At 41.7% G+C, this 21,175-nt stretch overlaps 3 protein-coding genes across 5 annotated transcripts in view; 2 read left to right on the top strand and 1 right to left on the bottom strand.

The window, feature by feature from the left end:
• Window positions 1–10,467, bottom strand: part of LOC117432299 (serine/threonine-protein kinase mTOR) — a 79,995-nt gene extending 69,528 nt beyond the window's left edge. The window contains exons 1-16 of one of the 2 annotated variants that reach the window (XM_059002656.1): window positions 10,342–10,467; window positions 9,149–9,300; window positions 8,256–8,364; window positions 7,669–7,901; window positions 7,121–7,321; window positions 6,613–6,747; window positions 6,100–6,375; window positions 5,465–5,573; window positions 5,034–5,217; window positions 4,706–4,834; window positions 4,111–4,355; window positions 3,571–3,786; window positions 2,638–2,843; window positions 1,795–1,917; window positions 1,225–1,308; window positions 164–256 (exon numbers count right to left, since the gene is read on the bottom strand). In XM_059002656.1, coding sequence (XP_058858639.1) covers window positions 164–256; window positions 1,225–1,308; window positions 1,795–1,917; window positions 2,638–2,843; window positions 3,571–3,786; window positions 4,111–4,355; window positions 4,706–4,834; window positions 5,034–5,217; window positions 5,465–5,573; window positions 6,100–6,375; window positions 6,613–6,747; window positions 7,121–7,321; window positions 7,669–7,901; window positions 8,256–8,364; window positions 9,149–9,268 — 2,463 coding nt within the window. In that variant the 5' untranslated portion in view covers window positions 9,269–9,300; window positions 10,342–10,467. The other variant, XM_059002657.1, reaches the window with a different exon arrangement.
• A 226-nt stretch (window positions 10,468–10,693) lies between these two features.
• LOC117963777 (ubiA prenyltransferase domain-containing protein 1-like) lies at window positions 10,694–13,725 on the top strand. Its single transcript, XM_034904929.2, has 3 exons — window positions 10,694–11,052; window positions 11,725–12,350; window positions 12,561–13,725. The coding sequence occupies exons 2-3, from the start codon at window positions 11,798–11,800 to the stop codon at window positions 13,046–13,048; spliced, it is 1,041 nt and encodes a 346-aa protein (XP_034760820.1). The 5' UTR covers window positions 10,694–11,052; window positions 11,725–11,797; the 3' UTR covers window positions 13,049–13,725.
• A 1,703-nt stretch (window positions 13,726–15,428) lies between these two features.
• The window catches only part of LOC117962505 (E3 ubiquitin-protein ligase MIB2-like), a 51,859-nt gene continuing 46,112 nt past the window's right edge, over window positions 15,429–21,175 (top strand). For both annotated transcript variants that reach the window (XM_034042333.3, XM_034042329.3), the window contains exon 1: window positions 15,429–15,576. The gene's annotated coding sequence lies outside the window, so the exon portion shown is untranslated. The remainder of the gene's footprint in view (window positions 15,577–21,175) is intronic.

The following is a 21,175-nucleotide window of genomic DNA, read 5'->3' as shown; positions in this document are numbered from 1 at the left end:
GTGTCCTGAGTGAACCCCAATACAGGGAATTAAAAACTGACCAGATTCCCTCTCACCCTGGCTAATTCTCTAACAAGCGTATGGTTCTACCTGGTAAAGGTGGAGATTTCATCCCACTCAGCGGAAATATGTACGGATGACTGAATGATCCTGGTTGTGTTACCTGTCTTTTAGCCAGGGAAGAGGAATCCTGCAGCATGTCCATGATGATTGGGAAGAGTTCATCCATCCACTTCCTCATCTCCAGACCGCTCACCTGCAATGGAAAACACTTACTGAGACGACAAGCTGAGGCTCTTGCAAAGCGGCTGGATGAAAATACCAGTTTAAAGCATGCTGTAAAAATTGATATCAACAAACAAAAAAAAAAAAATTGAAAAATGCCGAGCACAATTCAAAGCAAGAGCGGAATACAAAAAAAGAAACGATTTCAAGTCAAAACAAACGTGTTGCGGCCACGGGCTCAGCAAGTGCTGGAAAACATGCAGAAAACTGAATTAATCTTTTTTTTTTCTTTTTAAATGCAATGTAAATGAAGCCTTTGCTATTCTATACCGATGTAAAAAAACAGATCTAGTTTTAGGCGTCTCCAACTTCAATAGCCCTGAGTTGTGCTTGTATAGCTGGTGCTAGGATACTGTACCTTGTAGCTGATCCCTACTCTACTGCTGTCTCCGCTGCCTTTGTTTTCTAATGCTAGCTTTCCCTGGATCTCGCCTGCTTCACACCTAACTGCAGTGTAAGTGTATACCTAGAAGCATAAAAGGCCTATCCAGTGGAAGAAGATACATGCTTACCCAATATGCCAAATACTACAAATCCCTCACTGTGTTGATTTTTATTTCCAAAATTCCATATTCGCTTGGAAATGAGAATGGACAGGGGAGGGGACTAACGCAGTCTCAAATTAAATAAAGTTTGCTTCAGATTGTAAATGTACATCTCACACAGTTACACCCTTATAAAAGTTCCCTACAGTAAATTTGCCTATGCTTTTCCCATTGTTATACTATGCATTTATCATAGTTTACTTGCTCTGCCATACCTCTCTGGGCTTTACAATGCTTATCTATACTTTACAGTGCTTCATTACACTTTGCTATGCTTTTACTATGTGGAAACTTTCAGAAGTTTTAGAGTGTTACTCTAAACGGGTGGAAGAATACATGAATAGCCGATGATTGCAAAGTGCAGGCCTGCTGGTCCATGTGCTTTCTACCATACCTGAGCAAGCTCCCCAATAGTGGCTAGAACACTGATCACCACACCAGGGTTAGGGTCAGGGTCCTTAAGCTTCAGTATTAAAGCCTGGAAGAGGGACGGTCAAGATATACATCAGTAAAAGGGAAGATTAAACCATGTCACAATTCAAAAGAATGAGACCAGGGTCTTAGCTGACCACTGCTACATTCTGTCATCTCTTATCTTCCCATTTCCTAACACTTTCGTATCTTTACAAAGACTAACAGAACAGACAACAAAGCTGGTTTGTTTTTTCTATCATGATTACAAATTAAAAATGTAATAACAAATTTAAATTATTACATTTAATCCCAAACAATAAAAGAGCATTCCCTCTCTCCCACAACCACAGCATCAACTTTAACCCTCAGCATTAATGCTCGTCAAACATAATATTATCCCATTTCCTTTTCACTGTTCCACAAACATGGTGTGTCACAAGGTTATGCAGCACATTAACTTTAACAGATGTGTACCGGGAGTCATATGGCAAAAAGGCAAGGCAGTAAAAAGCGATGGGCTGTCTGAAGTCTGCTTAGTTTACAAAGGTACCTTAAGAATGGGCTCCATGTACGGTCGGATAAGGCGAGGCGCGTTGGAGACCAGGTGCCCAAGCATCCTAGCACTCTGCTCTTTGTTTCTACCCACCCCGCTGTGCTCCAGCTCAGTTAAAATCTGCGGGAGAAATAAAAGGCTTTGTCACTTTAATAAGGGATGGAGGACCCACAGCTGGATCCCTTTGCATATAATGTGTGCCTGCCATCTCCTGGAATAGTATGGGACTGCATCTATTAAAGTGCATTTATTTGAACTCATTGTAATTTAGGTAAGGTAGTCAAAGATTATTGCTAATCTGGGTCTGTGAAACCAGCCCTATAAGGCTTAATAAAAAAGCTTTACAAGAAGAAAAATAAATTTGAAAAAAACTAAAATCAAACATGCAGAAGGTCACCCGGCTAAACTATCTAAAATTTATTTTAATATTACTATTGAACCATTTACACAGGTGTACACTGCTAACATCTGTCTACTTGAATTCATTTTTTATCAGCTTTACTTTAGATTTTATTGAATTTACCCACAGAACTCAGATCCACAGCGTCACTTTCTCATTTTCAGAGATTGTTCTTTGATCATTTGAACCATGCTTGCGATTGTATGTGATGTGAAATGGTTACAGTAATCCATGGATTGTGAAACAGTGTGCTCGCTGTATGCTGGTATGTAACTGTAACTCGCTCTGGCCTTCCTCCTGGGGTGCCCTTGTAAATGAGCGGATTGCAGCTCATAGGGCTTTTCCAGCGAATAACATTTTAAATAAATCATTTAGTGATAAAGAGAGTCTGCAGGAGCGGCAAGGTAAACTGAACAGCCAGTAACCCCCCCGCTCTCTACCTGAATCAGCATCTTGCGCAGGAAAGGCATGACGAAGGCTGGGTTCATGCTGCTCAGGCGGCCGATGGTGCAGATAGCGAGCTCTCGAATCTCAAACACCTCATCGTTAAGAGCCACAAAGAGAGCCTGGAGGTTTTCAGCCTGAGCTAAGTGGGCATCAAAGCGCTCATCCAGCGATGCCAGCACGCAGTAGCGGATATCAGGGTCTGAGTGAGGAAGTGCAGGGAGGAGAGGCTTCTGTAAGATTGTATTCATTAAAAAAAAGAGCTTTGTGAACAGGGCCCAGCATTTCAGTGGGTAAGAACAGAAGCTGGTCTGCCGTTCACATTAATGGGAAACAACATGGATCCTATTACAAGCTTTATAATGACGGAATACTAAAGTAGCGTCGTGATAAGCAATTGGATAGAAAAGCTTCCCCACCAGGTCACTATCTTTAGCTGGAACCAGTTTTTCAGGTCTCAGTCCAGTTTGTAAAAGACCCTTCTTACTGGTATACACTAAAAACTAATCACAATTAAAATGTATACAGCTATAGCCTAAAGTTTTGCATCACCCCATAGAATTAACAAACTTAGCTTCATAAAGTCAAACGAAACCTGCTGAATAATGTTACGTTAACATATTGGAATCACATAACGCTTTGTAGTTTTCCATATACTTAACAAACAACTGACAAAAATTGAAAAATGTGACATTGCAAAATCTAACATGAAACACTGTACTGCTATTATGGCTTCCGACAGACTTGTGCAATATCATTTTGTAGTTTCTTTGATTACATGATGTTAAATAAAACATATAAAATTATGTTCATATAGTTTTTAACTTTTTAAAATGATTTCTAAATCCTAAAATTCTAGATGAAGTAAAACTTCTGGCCATACACTTTACAACACCCTAGAACGGTCTGCCTCTCCGTTCTGTTCTCACCTGGGTCTGTGATCCCCACCACCAGCAGCTTGCTGAGCACGTCTGCCACCACCTGCACGGCGGTCTGGCTGACCACATGGCCGTGCCCGCTGATCAGGTGGATGGAGGGGGTGAGCAGGCGGGAGCAGGTCCGTGCCGCCTCCATGCGGATCTCCTTGTGCTCGCTGTTCAGGAAGTGGTCAGCACAGTGACGTACAAACTGGGTGAGCGAGTGTCCTGGGGGGAGAGAGAGCGACGGGGGAAAGACGACAATTCCAGTTACGATTCATTTATCATCACCCAGTCAAAATTCAAACTTCATTCCAAGCTATTCGTTTGTCAGTGCTGAAAGTACTGTAGCATGCTAACAGTAGCACTGCTCAAAACATGGTAACACATGGTGTGCAAAACGCTCCAGGTATAATCTTGCTGAACCGCGTGCGTTGTACATGTAGTCTGTGTGGACTGCTTCACGTACCCCTGTATTAACTGAGTGCAGTATAACTTCAAGCAGGTGTTCACATGCACTTGATCACGACGCACTCTTCCCACCAGTCTCACCTTCGAACTCGAAGCTGCCGAGTGTGCGCAGTGCCAGGGTGATGCTGCCCACGTCGCTGGCCTCAGGGATGTTGGTGAGGCTGGGCGAGGAAAGCTGGTGAGCCAGGCCCTTGGGCATGCCCGGATGCCGGAGGGGCTTGTGCATGAGAACGAGGGACAGCATCTTCAGCAGCCCGTCCTGGATGTCCTTCTTCAGCAGGGGGATCTGTCGGCTCAGGTCATACAGCACCGCTGTCAGGGCTGGGCTACAGGCACAGGAGACAATCGGAGGAAGTGAGTCGGGTTATGGTTAAAACAAGCTTTGGGATTCTGGTTCTAAATTGAGTTTTAAATTAAAAACACGAATGAAAACATCAAACTAGAACAATGCGTACAGGGGAACTTCAAGATTTAATTTGAGAAGAATATTTATCAGAATAGTTACTTTTTATATTGTGATTTACGGATTGAGCATGTAAATCTTTGGTTGTAAGGCTGTCAAGTTTGCCGTAAGCAAAGGATTGTTTTTGCATCCTCACTCCTTTCTGAGTCATGCATTGCGTACAGCAAAGTTATTTGGAAAAATGCATCCTTTTTTATTTGATAATCCACAGACCTGAGCCCCACAGTCAGCATGGGCTCCAGCAGCTCCTTGATGTCCTGTTGGATACAGGGACCCATTGCACGGGACAGCATGCTGATACAGGTAAACACTGTGGCGTCCACCTGCATGCTCTTCTGCCTCCTGTTTTAAAATAAATAATACATTTACAACTCATTAAAACTTTCTACAGCTTTTGTGGCGCATAATGATTCTGGCTCTCAGCTGTGCAAAATTAATTTTTATTTCTATAATCATCTTTAATCTCTACAATATGTATTCAATGCAACGCATATCAGCGTCCAGTAGGGATAACAAGTGCCTTCATGTTGTGCTGACTCACTTGTGGGCAAAATCCTTGGGAGGCAGAGCTGCCTTGATGATCTCCAGTACTCTGGTGAGGTACGGCTGGATCTCGGTCTTGACAGCCACAACCAGCAGCCCCAGAGCCTGGAAGGCAGCAGTGCGTTCCTTCTCCTTCTTCAGACAGCCCAGGAGGTGGCCCATGGTGTCAGACAAATACTGGTCTGGAAAAAGCAAAAATGCAAAGCACTAGATCATTAGTATTCCAATTGCAATTCCCAAACACTGTACCCCCTTTAAAAAAAAAAATCCTTCAGACTGATGAAGATTTCATTATTCAGGTAGCCATATAGCTCTGTACTGTACTTCAGTGTATGCAAATATTGTAACAATGTGTTTTCTCCTAGCTTATCCCACCCTCTTGCACCCATGGAACCCAGGAACAGACGCACAAGGACAGGGAGTCCTGACCTGTGAATGTATGAGACTGGAAGGCAGCCAGGCGAGGCAGGAGGTTGAGGATTGCCATTTGAATGAGGGGATTCTTGCTTGTTCTGTACTTCAACACCCATTGGCAGACCTGGGAAGACAATTACCAGAGGCTTAGAAAACAGCAGGTCCATTTAAAATGTAAAATAGGGGGTTTATTGTTCAAGTACTGTACGATTCTACTGCTAATAAATGCTTTTATACTATGCATCAATATGAGCTAAATAACTGGCCACAGACTCAAGGAAAAGGCACCGTAATAGGGAGGTAAGTGTTGTTATTAATAATAATAATAATAATAATAATAATAATAATAATAATAATAATAATAATAATGCATCCCCTTGTAATTACATCCACCATGTAAAAATGCACCTGTAAAAATGTATGTTTTACATACAAACAAATGGATGGTTGCCTCCATTCACCCCCACACTCGGACACTACCAATAACTTGTGCTACAGAATGAGTTTCACCACTTCTAGATGCGGGGGGCTCTCTAGAATGATACATGTAAAAATGCAAGCGTGACATACACAGACCTCCTCCCCACTCCACTACAGCCCCCAATAAGCATACTGAGGAAGCCCTGCCTCTCTACCCTGTCGGGGCTCACCTGATTAAAGCGCTCCTCCATCATCTCCCGGCAGTACCTGCTCTCCACCAGCGTGGTCTTTGTGGGGGCAGGGGCGGCCCCGAAGGTCAGGATGCCTTGCGGGGTGTTGTATCCCAGGAGGCCCAGCAGGGCGTTGGACTGCTGCGGCTGCACGGACTGGAAGCTGGTGAAGGGGGTGATGTGCCGGGGCTTGGTCCCGAAGCCCATCATTTCCTTACAGTATTTGTCGTGCACCAACTGCTGCTGGGTGATCTCCTCCATTTCCGCACGCAGGCGCTGCAGAAAGAAAACGCACAATCACCCCACTGCTTCTCGTTCCACCATTCAAGAAAGATGCTGGGTCACAGACGTGTGTTTCTACTAAAGAAAAGTGCGACACAGATATCTGATGCTGCTGTGTGTGTATGTGGATGTACAGCAACAGATACCTGATGCTGCTGTGTGTATGTGGATGCACAGCGACACAGATACCAGATGCTGCTGTGTGTATGTGGATGCGCGGTGCAGACTCACCTCCCCCTCCATGCTGCTGATCCTCACCAGCTCGTTCAGAATCAGCAGGGCTCCGTGGACTCGCTCATCACGATTCATACCTTTCTCTTTGGCAAGACTTTCATCAAAACCCTTCTCGGCTTCCTCAAAGGTTTGCTACAAACCATCAAAAGCAGATATTACTCAGTGATAAAAATAAAAAAATAGGATGTCAGGTACAATATTCAAAGCTGTCAACTAGTTTAATGTCAAGTTACACTTTACAGGGATGAAAATGAGACTCCTATTGCACAGCAGTTTTACCCATACCAGGTTTTACTACGAGCTTGATTAGCCACAATGTATAGGCAACACGTTTGGGTTTCATAGTAAAGCCAGGAATGGATCAAAAATGCTATGCAGTGGGAGTCTTATTTCACATCCCCTGCTTTATGTTTGATTTTAAGGAATTTAAGATCTACTCTGATGTGTGCACACAGTAGTAGTCGATATTCTAATGATATCTACCCCATTAAAAGCACTGCCTTACCTTGTACCACTGAGGCTTCTGCATCTCTTTGGTCTCCCTCTGGGTGGTGAGGATCAGGCTGGCCCTCAGAGCAGACACAGCTCCTTCTCGAATAGCCTGCTTGGGATCCCACACGGCGTAGAAGATGTTGTCAAAGAAAGGCTGCACTTGTTGAAAGAAGAAGGTGGGCGCGCTGACTGCCAGCTCCCGCAACACCAGCACCTGAGGGCAAGAAAACAGTGTCAGAGCCAGACACACAAAGGAAAGGGGCAAAATATCAGAGGGCCATTCTGCAACACCTGAGTCCCTGCTGCGGCTAAAAATGCAAATAGCTCGAACCCGAATTAATTTTTAAAAACAGGAACCATTAGCATCTTTGCCGACATAGACCGAGAGTATTCTGACTCGATCAAAGACATGCTAGAAGTAAAGACCTGTGGAATATAATGCCGCAGTCTCTTGCCTTTTTGTAAAGCGCTTTGAAATGCCGCATGAGAAAGCAGCATGGAATGGAAAGAGGATCACAAGGCAGGCTAAGCCAATAGCGCCCCCCCACCCCCCGTGCTTACTGCTGCATGTCTCCTCCCTTCGTTCCTGTCAGCTCCCAGCCACTCCAGGGCCCGTTTCACTTCAAACTCCACGTATTCAGCGGTGAACGTGTCCCCAGCCATCGACAGGCGGCCCATGGCTTTCGATGCCATCTCCATGACGACCGGGTCGCTGGACGGAAGCAGGTTGCGAAGGTAGTTTGCAAATCTACTGATGCGTGTGGCATTTCCACCTTCAACTCCAATGAGGCTGACTGCAAAACAAACAGGCGGAAATATAAAACAAACACACTATTGTAAAAATGTCTTAGCTCAGGTTGCCTCCAAACAGTGGTGGGAACTGTGGTATGTACTGCAATTTTAATGTTGCTGTTTGAAGTAAAAATATATTCTTCCTTAATGTAATGGCTTGGGGATGGGACTGTTTTAATTAGTGCTGGTTGATGATACGCAGAATTCCATTGATATTTACTGTACTTTATATCAATTCCGATTTTCACTGGTTGAATTCAATTGGGTGTGTTACGGTTGGTGGAATGGAGAGGGGAGCCTGTAGGCATCGCTGGAATGGGCACAGGAGTTGAAATGAAAGTGCTTGATGTACTTACCAATAGCTAGAATGCCCCCTTTTTTCTCATTCACATCTGAGCTCGACACAAGCTCAAAGATGTGATGGTTGAGTTCGTCATAGAACTGGGTCGCTTCTTCCTGGCTCAGCTTCAGAGAACAAACAACAAGTTAACTAAGTTACTAATAGCTTTATTCCAGAATGCATGATTGTCTGCAGCTATAGATAATTCATTAGCAAGCATTTCCCAGCATGTCAGCCAATCACAGGGCTCACAGTGTTACATCAATGGATAAAAAGATCTTGGCACATCACAGGCAGGGAGCCGATTAGTATTAGATTTGTGAAGAGCACTGTCAACTGTACAAAAATAAAGCTGGTAATTAGACACTGAACAGCTGACAAGAGGCTATGCAAGCATATTCATATTGTTCTAATTGTCTCTTATTAAATTGCAAGTCCTCTCTTTATTATTATTATTTATTTCTTAGCAGATGCCTTATCCAGGGTGACTTACAAGATACCACATTATTTTTTTTTACATACAATTACCCATTTATACAGGTGGGTTTTTACTGGAGCAATCTAGGTAAAATACCTTGCTCAAGGGTACAGCAGCAGTGTCCCCCACCTGGGATTGAACCCACGACCCTCCGGTCAAGAGTCCAGAGCCCTAACCACTACTCCACACTGCTGCCCCTCTCTGCACTTGACAAGTCGCCACTAAGACTTTGTTCAATCATGAAGGCACTGATCGTTCAGATGTCTGCTTAAAATCCGACCATGTTTGCGTTTAATAAATAAAAAAGGATTGTGAAGAAACGATAGCCCTGCTCTCCACTGGCCTGCTAACGTTTTATAAGAGCAGTCTCTTTGTCTGCCTCCACTTGGCTGGTTTGAAGCTCCACCCGGACGGTCTGCTGCCCCCCATACCTCACGCAGCTCAGTGGTGACATAGTGCTGCAGGTCCTTGGCAGCCTTGGCCCGCGTCTCCTCGCTGCGATTCTTCAGGCCGCTCACAAACTGCTGAAGGACAGACGTGTTGCCCGACATGATGGCAGCAGCAGCAGCAGATCACAATCTCCCTGGGAAACAAGATCAACAGAGAAAGCTCAGTTAGGGTCTTACACGATATTTTTATATTAAGGTCGGGTCTGGCCCGCCGTGTTGGTGGCTCAGTTGGTTGCACTCTTCTTCCAGGGCTGCCTAATGTTACCTGTAAATCTATGTTTAAGCTTCCTTAATCTTATTTTAGTTGAGGATAAATGTCCTGAAGACATTTTGCATGATGAAAAATGAAAATGTATTATGTGCAGGGAATGGGGCTCCATTCCCTGTTGCTAACTGAATGCTTGACTCAGTTCTGGTCCCTCCCTTCAGCAAGGCAGCCTCATGCCCTGAATATGTGCGCCCACTCATAACAAACGCGCGTCCCCTCGCCAATAAAGACCATCTTTCTATTTGGTCTCTATTATTGAATACATTATACTATATCCAAAAACACTCTATCTGACATCACAAGCACATGTACATTCCAAAGTTTAAACATTATAACACAAAAGTTCATCAGAATCCTCTATGCACCGCCACAAACCCCCCTAAGACGCAAATGCCAAATCAGCCTGGTTCCTGTACTAAGAAGGTTACAATGCTTGCTGTGTTTTCCTCATAGTATTAGAGCAGGTGCTCCAAATTGTAAAAACGTGCAAATACATACAAACGTGTGTTTTATCTGTTCACTTACAATGACAGACACTGACAAGTCACAACAGTCTTGAGTTTATCAATTTCAATATGAACTGCAGACCTTTTAAACAGTAGCCCGATTGAAAATCGACCAATGTGAAATGCGGTCTTCGAATACCCTATAAGCCACAAAATGTCAACAAACAATAGCAACTGTAGCAAGCAATAATATAAACTATGAACATTTTTCGTTGATCAGATTAAACGCAATAAACATTTGAAAAAACTCTATAAAGACACAAATAATATTATCTCTACCAAATGCCCACCTCCGTGTGTCATGCCTCGGATACAAACACAGTGTAATGGTATACACGCTTTGTGTTACAACACCGGCACAGTCATCAGTGTAATAAATGCGATTAATAGAAAACACTTACACTTTCTAACTGCTGTTTATTTAAATCCCATTAAGATGTATTCGTTTTCCATTACAGATAGGAAGCGTCCCTAGAACAAGCTAAAAGTGCACCCTAACTATTTCGAACCAAATATTAGGAATAGTGACATTTAACCTGGCGAGACTAGAAACCAATGAGCGACCTAGAGTGGGGGAGTGGAATGCCTATTGACCAACGGTTTTGCAGTATTTAATAAAAAGGCGGGTTTACGGCAGAAAAGTGGGCGGGATGTTGGTGATTGACTGTGAATGCAGCCTATCAACTCAAAGGTTGAGTGGCAGGGGGTCCAGTAAACAGATAAATGTTCGGTAAAGGCGGTGTTTTCACTGGGATCTTTTAAGTTTGGTTGAGAGGTAGTTACTGTCAATTGATTTAGGAAAGGTTTTTTTTTTTTTTTAGGATTTTAAAATGTAATGGTAATAATACTCCTCTTCGTGGAGTTTTGAGAAAGCGTCTATCTGTTTTCATTATTCCTTGCTAGAAAGCAAGCCGGTATTATTTCTTTCAGGGTTTCAGTCGGACAGCATTTGAAGATGCACAAAGGGGAGTGCACTATGGCGCTGTCCGGGTGGAGAGCTTCTCATAACATCTTGAGTGTGGACACGTCGTAGAGAGGACACAAGGCAGCGGATATCTGAAGAGATGGTGGGATTTTGGCGTTTAAATTAAACCAGGATAGCATACGAACAGGTAAGAGTGAGACTATGATAATACTGTTCTTAAAATAATCTGTTTTGTTAATTCTATTAATAATCCACTTTATTGTTGAGACAAAACCAGTGACTTACATCAGATAAAGTTAATATGGTTAGGGTTTAAAAGGCTAGTGGTATTTAAACTTTGGGGCAGTTCGTTTTTGTGGGTGTTATTAAGGTTTCTGCGATGACATTGAGTGGCTATGTTAATAGCAACACGTACGAGAGTTACATATAGTATTAAAAGTGAAAGTGTCTTTATATAAAAAGAGGATGTTCTCTGTTGCCCTGCAGAACCAACTTAAAAGATTTATAGTCAAACTTATTTCAAATTACAATTCATTATTAGAACCAAAACTGACTAATCTGATTACGTTTTTATTGATTTATTTGTCCTTGGGTACCCGCAATTTTGATTTCAGACAGTTTGAACGTAGACTAACATATTTCAAATTCAAACAGAAGCTTGGACCGTTCCGGTTACTGGAGTTTGAAAACCACTGATTTTAAGTCAGGTACTTTCCAACTCCATAAACACGTGACTTTGGTTACCACTAAGTGGGAACCTTTCCTTGTGTCGACCAAATGACACACAGCTGCTTGAAAGACCAACGGAGTCAACTTACTGGAACTTTGTTTAATAATCTTCTTGGTTTTTGTATTTCAGGATCTCGCTCGAATTACTGTTTTTGAGCAGAGGATTGATTGTCTGAAGCCTTCTGCCATTAAAAGGTAGAGCGATGGAGGAGGAGCAGAAAGATAATGCCATCAATGGATCCCAAGCTTTCGTGGAGGTGAAACAGAATGGATTTGGAAGTGCAACAGATTCACTCATCAATGGTTGCGACCGGAATCACATTGAGAAAAATGCCCAGGAGACAATCAACGTGAAGCACAAGTGTGCAGCCTATGTTCTGGCCCTGAGACCGTGGAGTTTTAGTGCTTCTCTGACTCCTGTAGCTCTGGGCAGCGCGCTGGCGTATAAATCGGAAGGGACCATCAATATTTTGATATTGCTGGTGTGTGCTGTGGCAGTGTTGGTGGTCCACGGAGCTGGGAATTTGGTCAACACTTACTATGACTTCTCCAAAGGGATTGACCACAAGAAGAGTGATGACAGGACGCTGGTGGACCAGATACTGGAGCCACAAGATGTGGTCATGTTTGGAGCCCTGCTTTACTCCCTGGGGTGTTTGTGTGCAACTTGCTTGTATTTTTTGTCCACTTTGAAACTAGAGCATCTTGCTCTCATTTACTTTGGGGGCCTCTCAAGTTCCTTCCTTTATACTGGAGGTGAGTAACTATTGCTCAGTAAATCACTATGAACGACATTTATCAGTGCCTGACCTTTCTGATTTCCACTATGCTGCCCCGTCCCGCCCCCTCCCTGCCCTTTTGAAGTTCTTCAATGCTGCTTGCTTCAGTGGTGCTGTTCATTTTCAGTTTTATGATAGATCTTTTCATCAAGCTGATTTTTAACCCTTCTTCTCTTTCTTTACACAGGCATCGGGTTTAAATACGTGGCTCTAGGCGATGTGGTCATCCTGATCACCTTTGGACCGCTGGCTGTCATGTTTGCCCACGCAGTTCAAGTCGGCTATCTGTCTGTTTTGCCACTGGTCTACGCCATTCCCCTGGCCCTGAACACTGAAGCTATCTTGCATAGCAACAACACGAGAGACATGGATTCAGACAAACAGGCTGGAATAGTCACCCTGGCTATTCTCATTGGACCTACGCTGTCTTATGTGCTGTACAACCTCTTGCTGTTTGTCCCCTATATCTTGTTCTCCATTCTCGCAACGCGATATACCATTAGCATGGCGTTGCCTCTCCTCACTGTGCCCATGGCTTTTCCCCTGGAGAAACAGTTCAGGAGTCGGTGCTACACCAAGATTCCTCAGAAGACTGCAAAGCTCAACCTGTTAATGGGGCTGTTTTATGTGTTCGGTATTATATTAGCTGCACCAGGCAGTCTGCCCAGGCTGTAATTTCAAGAAGATGTGTTAATTGTAACTAAGAATCATTTGATATGTATTTATGTAATTTAAACTCTTGGCTTTGGTAACAAATACGGGTTTAATATATTTTTAGCTTTCTGTTAATAGCAAAAACAAAAATGATTTTGTTGAGAACTGCCAAGGCTTAAACTCAGCTTATTTTATAATTGAAAGCTTTTGTATGGTCTATGTGAAAAAAAATATTTATTATTTTGACTCTAGTTTCATAAAACTGGTATACAGTTAGAAACAAATATTTGAATACTGATTTTTGACCCTAGGAAATAAAGCATTTGTATGTGTTTTAATATACTGTACTGTTGCACAGTCGCTGCAATTACATGTTTCGCTTAATATATTCTGAAAAAAACAAAACAAAACTGTACTACAATTCAGTGTTTAGTTACTGTCAAACAACTGTTTCATACACATCCATCACATGTGTCCTGCTTCAATTATCATTGAAAAATTCACCCAAACTAAGTAATGCGTGATCTGCACCTGTCATTTGCAATTGTATTGTCCACTTTTGTGTATGTGTGGGCCTTGTCATACGATTTGTACAAAACAAATACTATTGCAAGTCAGAAGTTCCATTGTTATCTGTTCATTGTACACTCTCTGATTTTCTGTTCAATTAAAATAAAAAAAGTAATTATTAAGGCATACATTTGGGATCACAAGGAGTTCTATTTAACTTTGTTTAAAACATTCATTTCAGTTTTGCTATTTAGACTTTAGTACATGTTTCTCCCTACCATTCTTTCTTGGGTTGAGGGTTCAGTAGTTATTCCTGTGAAAGGTACAACCATTCCAAAGCCTGTAAGGTAACTTGACAAATAGAATGAATTTTCTTAACATCCATGCCCTACACAATCACTGTAACTCTCAGCAGAGAGACTGGTTTACAGAATGCAGCTGTACCGTTTTCTCAGATTAAAAAGCAAGAGCTGAAGCTATTGTTAAATCCAACATCTGCTGCAGCAGTGGGAGACGGCAATTGTATTAGACTGGACAAAAAGTTACACCACTTTTCAAGCTTGTTTTACTTTTTTTTTTAAAAAACAGCTCTTTATGACCTGCAAGCAATTTAGCAACCAAGTTCAGATGGCTGGCAAGGTTTACAGACACAATAAAATCTGGGGTTTGCTGAGAAGCAAGCCTGCTCTGTGGTATCCAATGCTGCTGCTCAACATTAATGGGTTATTTCATAGGGTCAGCTGTTTCCATAATTAGTAAGTCTGGAGCACCTTTAATTGGCAGGGATCACGCTCTGGAGCTTGTGTTTGGCGATCCAGTTTTTATAGGCAGGCCAACAACACACTTTTGTGGAGGAAAGACAGCGGCTTTAAAGAACACTTTGGAGATTAAATCATTACAACTATAAATAGATGTCAGGTGTGTAAGTAAGGCGTGAACTTAACATAGTGTAATACATTATTTTCCACTTGCATGACTAAGATTGGGTTTAGACTGAGCGCTCTTCAGCTCAGTTTTCCACAAAAAAACCCTGAATTCGCACAAGAAACGAACGATGTAATTGCAAGGAGCGCAAGCGGGTAAGCAAGCAGCTATTTTTGTATTCCGTGGTCTTGCTGTAGACCAATTTAATTGTAGACCTCGGCTGTTTTAAGTAAATGTTGCTTGCTATTTTAATTTAAAAGGCAGATCTACATTTTAAGTCGCTTGCAACCATAATCTATAAAGAAGAATCGGCTTTCGATGCTATTTTAAAGGTTACAACATTACAGCGCGGTTGAAACACCACAACCACTCCTGACCTCCTAACACCCAGCCTGCTCTCTGTACCAGACACTGTGTCCCTTTCAGCTTAAATGATATCACGGTACATGATCAGAGGAGTGTCCTGTAAGAAAGCACAGGAGACTTGCATGTGTTGTGAACTAACATGGAGCAGGAGGCAGCGGTATAGCTGTGTATATATTCTGAGATGCTTGAAGTAATGGAAATAAACTATATTTTTGGTTAATTCATGATAATATTCAGTGTAGATCGTAGATTTGCTGTGTGTCACATGGAGTGATTGCAGCTGGACTGTTTTGAATGAGTTTGAACTACATACGTGGAATTGTCAGGTATTTATTTATTTATTTTTTACATATATGGTTAGATGTAAACCTTTATCCTTTTAATTACAGTGAACCCCACTGCTTTACCTTCTGAGAGCTACTGCAATGCTAACTAATGCTTTAAAAATGTATTTTCTTCCACTTCAGAACAGTACTAGAGCCTTAGTTTCCTAAAATATACACCAGATGGCGCTCCAGTACTACACACCGTCGTGTACAATTTATCGATCGGACACAAGTACAGTATCTGCGTGACATTGCACCGTAGAGACTCTTGGGAGCTGTAGGCTTATGGTTTCCAATCGTTCGCAATAGGAGTTAGTCCTACATTATCCAGAATGCATTGGGGCCAGGAAGCGAAAGCAAGAGAGTATGTTATGAAAATTAAAAAGACGCTCAATGGATTTGATGTGAGGACTGCAGCATAAGGTAAGTTTGCACCTGCCTTCAATACTCTATTCTGCTCGTTATAAATACGTTACACACATGCGGTGGGTGACAGATTAGTGATCAGCGAGGCATTTTGAAGTTTTCTGTTTTTATTTTGCAACGAACTGCACCACCAGGACGGTTTGTTTTTCCATGTGTCTGTCTTTAGTTTATACAGTACATTACTTCGCCTTCCATTCAATACACGTCCATTTTAAAAGCGTTTCTATACGGTTACGAATTTTTTAAATGTGCTAAATTAACACGACAGTACAGCAAATACACTATATCCCATATTGGAATTTTGTTTTTAAAAATGGCGGTAAGCATTATAACTTTTTTTACAGTGGTGCATTTTGATCGTCACTCGGGGATGGTCGGGAAAGGATTACGGGGGGTGGTGTTGGGGGCGACAAGGTGGGGATAATAATGGTATTGAGAAGGCGTTAATTCACCAGTACGATTGAACAAATAGTTTTTTTTTTAATTGTTTCAATTTGAATGTCAAATTCGAGTTAGAATTTGAACTAGAATGACCCCTTTCACGAAATGCAAATCAAACCAATGTTTCTGTGTACTGTATTTAAGCCTGTACGTTTGGCATCATTTTCATTGCTGTGTCATACCGTAGCAACAGCAACAGGTTTGTTCACCTGAATCTAACGCGCGCCACCTTAGAACCAGTTTGTGCACAATGTAGCTTTCACAGTATTTAAAATGGGAAGCCATCAAATTACTTTCAAAATTGTATTCATATTGAATAATAAATTATGGCTGGATTAATAATGCATTACGGTACAGTTTTACGATACAAATTCTTATTGTAGACTAGCTTCGTCAATTACAACTTCAAATACACTTGAAGAAGTCACCTTCTATTGCATATTGCGTCATATTTGGACAGAAACCTTTTATTCAACACCATGACACTAAGAAATGATATGGACAATGCAGGAATACAACTGACACATTGCTTGTTTCCATTAAACTGTTGAATATTTGCCCCATTCAGGTTAGTCTTCAGCAGCTTTCTCCATATAGCTTCAAGGAGACAGCTCCTTCAAGATAAGGTGGTTTAGGAATGATTTCAGCCCCTCTGCATATTGCGTTCCTCAGATCACCAGACAGAGTGGCTACTGACTTCTTCATCATTTATAATATTAGTTTATTTTCAACTCATGGCGTGTCTGCTAGTTTCTTAAATTTGCATCGAGCTGATATTGTTGACATGGCTGCCTTTTGGTTTGCAAACACAGTAACAATAAATCATTTTTTTTTCATCCCTGACCAATAAAAAAGGCAGCCGTATTAATGTTGCAAATCTGACTATTTCTTTTGTACCAGTGATTTTAAAATAAAAGCGATATGATTACTGACAGAAATGGGGCACTGTAAGAATTGACACGTCTCTTTGGTTTTAGAGTGCTGTGAGAAAAACATTTAAAAAAAAAAAACGTAAGTGAAAAATAAAATGAACAAGATATAGCAGTCACGGATATTTATTGTACCCGTTAAGTGATAGCATGGCCAATGCAACGTTGCAATAAAAGGAGAAGAAAATAATACCTGTGACGCATTAATTTAATAAATCATTATTAATTAATAATACAGCAAGTTTGACACTTGCCAGTTGCAAAGCCGGCAGCTGTATCTGTTTCTTTGCTGGGAGGTGAAATTAGAGATGGTTATATGAAACAAAGAAAGGTACCTGACAACACGCCAACATCTTACTAGGATCAGATTAAGAAGGGGGGGGGGGGCAGGTTAACCTCTAAAGACATCCTAGAAAGTGCATGGTCGACGGGTTTGTAAAGAGGATTATGTCCGTTCCTTTCCAGGCGAAACGCATGACTCCCGTCTCCGAACACAGACACTGTACTGTTATATAAAGACAACAGTCTATTTTAGTCTGATCAGAAAGTATTTCTCTAGTTGTTGCCACAAGCTGTCTATAAGAAGTTAATCTCATTGTTTACTGTACACGGGCTGCCCTTTACTGTCGGTACAGTATAAGGTCTAGGTAAAATAATGTTTTGTAATTGGATTACTTCCAATCCTTTTTGGCATTCTTTTTATTTCTTTGAGTGTGTTCAATCAGATTGTCTGCTTTCATTCTTTTCAACAAAAGCTTGAACTTACTCATCCTTATACTGTACCAGTAGATTAAATCTCTATAAATTGTACATTTAAAAAAAGGTTGCTTTATAAGCCCTTGTTTCTAAGATAAAGTGCAGTTGCAGAAAGCTAACTATTTGGACTGAAGGGTTACACAGGCAGGAGCAGGTCTGAACTTCATTGGGAAATGTAAAACAACAGCATGGATGAGTGAACTTTGAAAACCTATATATCAGTAAACCAAGTCACCAAGAAAAACTGAACTGGATTGACAGTAATAGAGCTACACAGTGGCAACTCCGACTGGCCGATATTAACCTTGAAGCCCAGCATGTTAGACGTATTAAAGGATGGAAGCGTTTAAGCCAGTTGTGGAAACTCTGATATCGCTGCCCAGATACCAGAAGCTGATGAGCACTGGAGGTGATCTTTCAAAACGTCCTCCCCCTCCTGCGTTGAGATTCTGATTGCTTTGCCCGTTGTGTAAAGACTGGTAACAGCATGCACTGTGAATCGCCTTTGCAGTCAGTCACCCCGCTCCCTTCCCCCTTTAGTTGGTTTCTTGAAAGGGTGGAGCTGAATTCTTTCTTCAACACAGATTGATGTGGCGCTTGCTTTAAGTGGCAATATCAGTTTTACACTTGCCAAAAAAATATTGTGGCTTAAGCTGGCTGTGGAGATTTAATAGGGACTGTGTCAGTTGCTATGCCTGTTCTAAAGAGCAAACGTCTTAACTGTAGACTAAAGGATTGATTTGGGTACTTTAGAGTAGCTGTCATTTGTTGTTAGCTCTTTATGTATAAACACAGAAGCAGGTTCTGGATGGCATAGATACTGTAGTGTATTTAATCCACACAAATCCAGACGCTTAATGAGGAGCAATATCCTGGAAGAAATCATTTCATTGTCCTGGAGTTGCGGACAGCATCCGGTTTGATCAGCTTCGCTCCCTGTCTTGAACACAGCGCTGAATGCCTGTGTCTTCAAAAGAAAAGTTCTGGCTTGAGAGAAGTGTGCAGTGTGGGAAACAAGTGCTTGATATCCTGTGCAGTGCAGTACAGACAGTTGCGTAAATCCTTTCTACTTTTTATTTTTTATACCTGCTTAACCAATGACTCTGATGCTAAGAAAGGGGTGATAAATGTCCTTGAATTCCCCCGACAGGCAGGAAAGCTGTGGAATTTGTAAGCATTGCTTTTCAGAGAAGGATTCTGTGTGCGTGTTGAACACTTTGTTTGCCCTTCTGCTATTGCTTCTGCTTTGATTGTCACTGTTCTTCGCTGGTGTTTCACAAGAACAAACATTCTCAGTTAAAGATCTTTCTCAATCCCGGTTCTCACAGTGATACTGAAAGTCTACAGAGGGACAATGGAATGGGGATATTCTTTGCATTGTGTGTTTTGAGAATGTCTTGATCTGGACCTTTTCATGCAAATCAGTTGTGTTTTTTTTTTCTTTTTGGTATTTAAATGTGGTGTTTATGACACTATGGCGGTCTATGTGAAACACAAAGCATACTCACAAGTTAAAATCTTTGTGAATATTACAGTGTCAAATGTGGGAACTGCAGATGGGAACCGAATGATGAGGTAAAGCAACGATCAGTCCATGTGTCAATGATGTGTGTCTAATTTTATTTTAAAGCAATCCGAACTCCATTTATTTGTGGCAAACCACAGAGTTCCCAAAGCAATATAAATTAACAAAGAGGATTGTTCTCAATTGAGAATCTGCAGTGCCCTAGTATTTGGGGGGACAGCACACATACATCCCTTTCCACCTTCCCCAATCCTTGCTTTGTCATTGGTTGCTAGTACTGTGAATGACAGATGTGTGTAAGGGGTAGGGGGGTACGTTTCTGAATGTGCCTGTGTGTGTGCAGCACTTGTGCTGGGCTGCAGGTGCTCCTCCCCTACCCCCCGCCCCCTCCTCCCCCTGCCTGTACTCTTTCATGACAGATTGTCCTCCCCTCTACAGCGAGTGTCACAGGAGAGGAAGGATGAGCAGTGCTGTGTGACTGGGGCTGGTAGTGATGGAAATAGCAACAAGCAGAAACTGCCTGTGTTAAACAGGACTCTCTCTCTCTCTCTCCGCCCCTCTCTCTCTCTCTCTCTCTCTGCCTCCTGCACTGGTAATCCTTACTCTGATGACAAAAAAGGACAATGGAATAGCGTGGGCCCAGGTTTCATTTCTCCTATGCAGAGTGCTGTAGCATCTTTATATACGGCAGTAGTTTCTTTTATTTTTGTTTTGTTTAATGGGATACTGTGCTCTTGCTTTACCTTCCAATCGGACACAGCTATATGTCAAGAGCCTGTCTGCCTTCTATAGAAAGTAAGGGCAGTCAATTACATCTGTTGGACTTTGGCGCATTTCCAGTATACTGTGTGTGTGTTTTTTTTTTTTTTTTTTTTTTTTTTTACTGTACCGTTCCACCCCTGATGTTGGATCTGGCTTTCTTTTTGAGGATTTCAGTGGAGAAGCTGTGAGCTGCAGATCGTTCTTCTAGGGATTCCAGACGGTAACCGTTAATTCCATATTCTAGCTACAGCGTGTCCTGCAATGTAATGACAGCACCTGCATTGGCTGTCAAACCTGCAGCTTCTGGGTTGTGGCGGTTCTACAGTACGGTACAGGATGCATGGCTTGAAATGTATATTTGTATGTAGGCTTTGTTCTGGGGTGCAGATTCAGGCTTTGAGATCTGTGCTTTTTTAGGAGTAAATAGCCTTGGATGCTGATGGGAATAAAATCTTAAATATTCTTAATATTGTAAAATTATAAATATTCTCACAACCCTGGGCTGTTCTTCTCTATCCCTTTTAGACAGTGTAGAGTTTTAATCATCTTAAACATCAATTAACATATCCTGGCAATTTATATAGCAGTGGGTTGCAAGGGAATGGTTAATGAAAAGTATTTCAGCACTGTATGGTCTATACATAGCAACACAGTGTAGCATGCCTGCAGAACAATGCATTCTTCCAAGTGAAGGGTAAGCGATACAATTCAATGGCAGTGTTCAAGGAATGCGGGAGTGCTTTAAAAATATTCTGTAGGTAAAATGATTTGTTTACAAAAGAGAATCACGTAGCCTGCTCACAATAAAACCGAATATTACAAATCGTGTAGCTACCTCCTTATTTATGAAGCGCTTTCAGATGCTATGATGGCTTCTCATGCTATGAGCTGATTTTGATCGCTTTTTTTTTTTTTGTTAACTGTGAATCAGTCACCAGCACCAAACTATTTAAACTGTGAATTAAATACTGAAATCAAGTGCAAGCCCGATGACAATGTAAGTTTATTACAAAAAAAAATTGTTTAAGATATAAGGCCCTTTCTTTGTCATGCATCAGGGTTTAAAAAAAAAAAAAAAAAAATACACTGGCCAATAAACCCAGGATGGACTCTGATAGAAATGGTTGTAATTGGAATGTATGTCACTGCACTGTGATATTGGTGCTGTCTGGGGTGCATTGTG

Source organism: Acipenser ruthenus, chromosome 27 (genome assembly GCF_902713425.1).
Source record: "Acipenser ruthenus chromosome 27, fAciRut3.2 maternal haplotype, whole genome shotgun sequence".
Lineage (NCBI taxonomy): Eukaryota > Metazoa > Chordata > Actinopteri > Acipenseriformes > Acipenseridae > Acipenser > Acipenser ruthenus.
This window is presented reverse-complemented; position numbering and strand designations above follow the sequence as displayed.